This window comes from Diospyros lotus, chromosome 12 (assembly GCF_014633365.1).
Source record: "Diospyros lotus cultivar Yz01 chromosome 12, ASM1463336v1, whole genome shotgun sequence".
NCBI classification, from domain to species: domain Eukaryota; kingdom Viridiplantae; phylum Streptophyta; class Magnoliopsida; order Ericales; family Ebenaceae; genus Diospyros; species Diospyros lotus.
Window position 1 is genome coordinate 12,330,209 of NC_068349.1, and position 4,080 is coordinate 12,334,288.

Below are 4,080 nucleotides of genomic sequence, written 5' to 3' on the forward strand. Positions count from 1 at the left end.
ATTTAGATTATCAATATATTTTTGTTAAATAAAAGGTATATATATATATATATATTAAAAAAAGAAGTAAGAAGAGAAAGGAATACTGATAATATATAAGAGATGAGAGATCCAAGGGTATAATAGTTAATTTGTATTGCTTTTTAAACAATAGAGGTAGTCTTTGTTATTTTCAAAACGTTAAAAATATTTATAATTAGAGCAAATCTCAAAGGCGGTTATTCTATAATTTACCCTTTTATTTTTGTTCCAAACATTCTAAGCTGTATTTGGTAACATTACAATTCTATTAACTCAATCACGTTGATATGAGTTTAGTAGTTAAACTCAGCCTCATGAATTTGACGAGTTTGAGATGATTTTGGTCAAGTAAAATATTATATTTCAATTTTTACCCTTTTATTATAAATTGTGTGTTTGTTCATAACTATTTATATATTTATATGTTATTTTTAATTAATTAACATTGTAACTCAACTCATGGCACCTTCAGATTTTGTGTTCTAGTCTTGATCAAGAAAGAAAGCTTAACAATTAGGAGCATTCTTGAAAATTGAAAAAAATGTCAGATCGCCCTCACGTTAACGGAATGAGGCCATGGATCGAAATTGGTTATTAAGTTCCCTAATTGACATCTTTTGCTGAAATCATGGAGCCGAATAATAGGAGACGCTCGTGATGGTATCTTAACAAAAATATATATATATATATATCACTCCCAATTCCAAATACTTTTTTAAAATAATACTGTAAAAGCTAAGTCCATATACATGTCTAAAAATTTGATAGACTTAATCTACCTTTCCCCGATCCGACACCACCATTAGGCCTCACTCCCAAACACAGCCTAAGAATTTTGGCTGGAGAATTCAATGTACGTACGTGTTAAAGAAGGGTTTGGTGTGAATAATCAGGTTATTCCCATTCTCAAGGTATGGTAGTTCCCAAGCTTACATGCTCTGGGCACGTGCAGTGGACCACATATATATGAAGCAGCCAGGTTTTTACAAAATTTGGGCAGAGTCAGTCCCCTACCAGACATCACATGACCACACCAAAACCATCATCAATTTTGGCATTTCTTCTGTCACTTTTCCAAAACCTGTAAGAAAATTGAGTTAGCAATTGATAACATCAGGATCATAATAATAGTACTATAATTATTGAACGAATGCTACTTACACAACAGTAGCTACACCATAATAATTTTACTAGTACCATACCATGGAGTAAAAGGGGTAGTAAATTAAGTGGGAAGGGAAGAGGAAGAGGGGTAGTTAGTTCAAGGGTGTTTACGTAATTTCACATCAGCCCTGCAATTGGATAGTGTGTGGGTGCGGGTGACGGTTCGGGTGCGATGGAACATCTCTCCGTTTAGACCACAAAATTGTCATTTTCGTTGCTAAAATCTCCAGCCTGCCTCCCATTTTCAAACATCAATACACTTTCTTTCAACACAGCCGCCCCCCACCCCCACAAAAAAAAAATATATAAATATATATATATATATTGAAAATGAAAAAAATAGTTTATATTTAAAAAAAAACTTTATTATATATATATATAAAAATTAAGTGGGGACATGGTGGCCGATGTTCATCAGTAGATATGAATTATGAAGAAGCAGATCTGGCGTCCCTCTCCTGCATTCAAAGCCAACTCATTCTCTGTACAGAACCCACTTTTTCTCAAACCCAAAACAGGGCACAAAAGAGAAGGGCAGAAAAAAGAACCCAAAAAAATAAAAAGTCACCGCCTTTAATGGCGCCCCTTCGCCTTGTCATTTTGGAGAGGATTAACCATCAGCCCCCCAGACAAAGCAGCCGTAAAACATCCTTCTCCTCCTGATTGATTAATGTGATGCCCCCTCTGACCCATGACCCTATTGCCTCCTTAGGTTACAAACCAGATCGGGCTATCAAGATTTTCTTTTCTTGTATAAAAATCCTCCAAAAGTCTTCATTTTTCATCTTAATTAAATTTACGCCCAAAACTCAAAACACTTTTGTCTTCGTTTGCAACAGTATCCTGCAGTGTCCTCAGCTCTGCACAGAGCGGCGTTTCCTTCCTTTTTTCTTTCTCCGGGTCCCTACTTGATGGTCATGGTCTTACAGAACCTACTACCAGTCCCATTCTTTCTCTCTACCATCCCAAAATAATGGTGAATCATGGGCTCTCTTTCTTTTTCTTTTTTTTCTATTTCTTGCTCTCAAGTCACCTTCCATGGAAATTGATTCAGTTTTTTCTGGGTTTATTTTTTCTGGTTTTCAGGTGGGTTTAACTCCGATTCCTCAGTGGCTTCAAGCTTTACTGGGCGAGAAATTCTTCATCCCCTGCTCGGTTCATCTGTCCGAGAAGAAATGTGAAAAGAACACCTTTTGTTTGGATTGCTGCATCAGTCTCTGCTCCCATTGCCTTCTTCCCCACAGAACTCACCGTCTCTTGCAGGTTTTGCAATCAAGTCTTCCAACTTTTTTGTAAATTTCGATCAATCTGTGACTAAAGTTCTTCAATTTGGTGGGTTTCAGATTAGAAGGTACGTTTACCAAGATGTCATACGCTTGAATGAAGCCCAGAAACTGATGGATTGCTCGTTCGTTCAAGTGAGTTTTTCAGTTAATTAATTAGTGTTGAATTTGGGTATGGAGAGTTCTCTGTTTCACACTCTGTTCCTCTGTTCTTTCGCAGCCGTACACAACAAACAGTGCAAAAGTGGTGTTCTTGAATCAACGGCCAATGACACGCCAATTCAAAGTCTCCGGCAACATTTGCTCCGTTTGTGACCGGAACCTGCAAGAGCCTTACCTTTTCTGCTCAATCTCTTGCAAGGTTAGCCAGTTTTCCTCCATTTTCATTTTCTTCATATGAGTTTCTGTTAGGCTCTCGACTCGATAATCAAAGTTTGCAGAGAACTAGGATGATTTCAATTTTGTCCTGGAAATAGTTTTCTAGTGTAGTGTTTTTATTTTCTTTTGATTTTTGTATGTGATGTGCGAGATTTGATGCTGACAGTTTCCTCTTTGTTCACCGTTTCCGGCAGTTTCAGGTTCATCGGACGGCGGCGAGCGGCAAAGGACATCTCTGCAACTCCGATGCGAAGGGGCTGAGGTTCGAGAGCTGTTTGGAGCTAGACGGCGGCCAAATGACGCCGGAATCGGTGCTTGAGCTGGCGGTTTCCATTCAAACGTCGTCTGGATCAAGCTCGAGCAATGTTGGTGGACTGAATTGCAGTAGGAGTACGCTCGCCTGCACTGCGACCACCGAGTTCGTGAGGAGAAAACGCAGCGCCATTTCTGGTTCTCGGTCTCGGCACCGGGTGATATGTGCGCCGGCGCCTGAATGTCCCGACGGCGTTAACCGCCGGAAGAGAGTTCCTCACCGGTCGCCGTTGTATTAAATCCTAGGGAGGGATGTGCATGGAATTTTTCTTTGTTAAATTGACGGTAGAACCTCTCAAGTTTAACCCTTTTAACGCTGGTGGTGGTGAGCGGTGCCTCTTAAATTTTAAATTTGCTTAATTATTTTTAAATTTTTTTAAAATTAATCACAACACCCTTTTAGATATGTTGTGATTAATTTTGATAAATTTAAAAATTAATTATGTAAATTTTAAAATTAATGAGAGGCATCCAATTAAATTAAAGGGTTAAAAATATGGTCAATTTCTCATATTCTTCTTCTGTTTTATTTTATGTTTGTTCTTAATGACTTTGTCTTTGACTGAAGTTTGTTTGTATTTTCTTTTTCTCTTGTAGGAGCTTGTTTAATTATTTACTCTCCTTCCATCTAACTAATCCTTAATTTGAAAAATAATAAATTTGATTTTACTTGAGAAATTAGAAATCTAGTTCTGGGTACAATAAGTAATTAGTTTAGTAATACATTTAAATGTTAATAATGTGTATAAGAAGATCTCACGTTCAAGTTAAAACGAGTGAGATAAATTTATATTAATATAAAGTTTGAATATTTTTTAAATTAAGATATAAAATTATCATATTTTAAGATTTTTATTAGATTATTTATTAAAATTTTAAAAATATATAAATTATTTTTATTATTTATAATATTTAAAATAAA

The 4,080-nt window shown here is 36.3% G+C and overlaps 1 protein-coding gene across 2 annotated transcripts; it reads left to right on the top strand.

The window, feature by feature from the left end:
• Positions 1–1,703: 1,703 nt before the first annotated feature.
• LOC127787088 (protein RGF1 INDUCIBLE TRANSCRIPTION FACTOR 1-like) lies at positions 1,704–3,774 on the top strand. Of its 2 annotated transcripts, XM_052314946.1 has the most exons (5): positions 1,704–2,161; positions 2,272–2,448; positions 2,529–2,603; positions 2,689–2,829; positions 3,041–3,774. In XM_052314946.1, exons 1-5 carry the CDS (start codon positions 2,159–2,161, stop codon positions 3,395–3,397), a joined length of 753 nt encoding a protein of 250 aa, XP_052170906.1. In that variant the 5' UTR covers positions 1,704–2,158; the 3' UTR covers positions 3,398–3,774. The 2 variants fall into 2 exon arrangements, with proteins under 2 accessions (XP_052170906.1, XP_052170905.1); XM_052314945.1 differs by lacking the exon at positions 1,704–2,161 and having other exon boundaries at positions 2,168–2,448.
• Positions 3,775–4,080: the final 306 nt, after the last annotated feature.

Coding starts and splice junctions, on each gene's coding strand:
- LOC127787088 (XM_052314945.1), top strand. CDS start 2,224: ATGGAAATTGATTCAGTTTTTTCTGGGTTTATTTTTTCTGGTTTTCAG. Junction 2,604..2,688: donor TGGATTGCTCGTTCGTTCAA/GTGAGTTTTTCA, acceptor GTTCTTTCGCAG/CCGTACACAACAAACAGTGC. Junction 2,830..3,040: donor TCTGCTCAATCTCTTGCAAG/GTTAGCCAGTTT, acceptor CGTTTCCGGCAG/TTTCAGGTTCATCGGACGGC.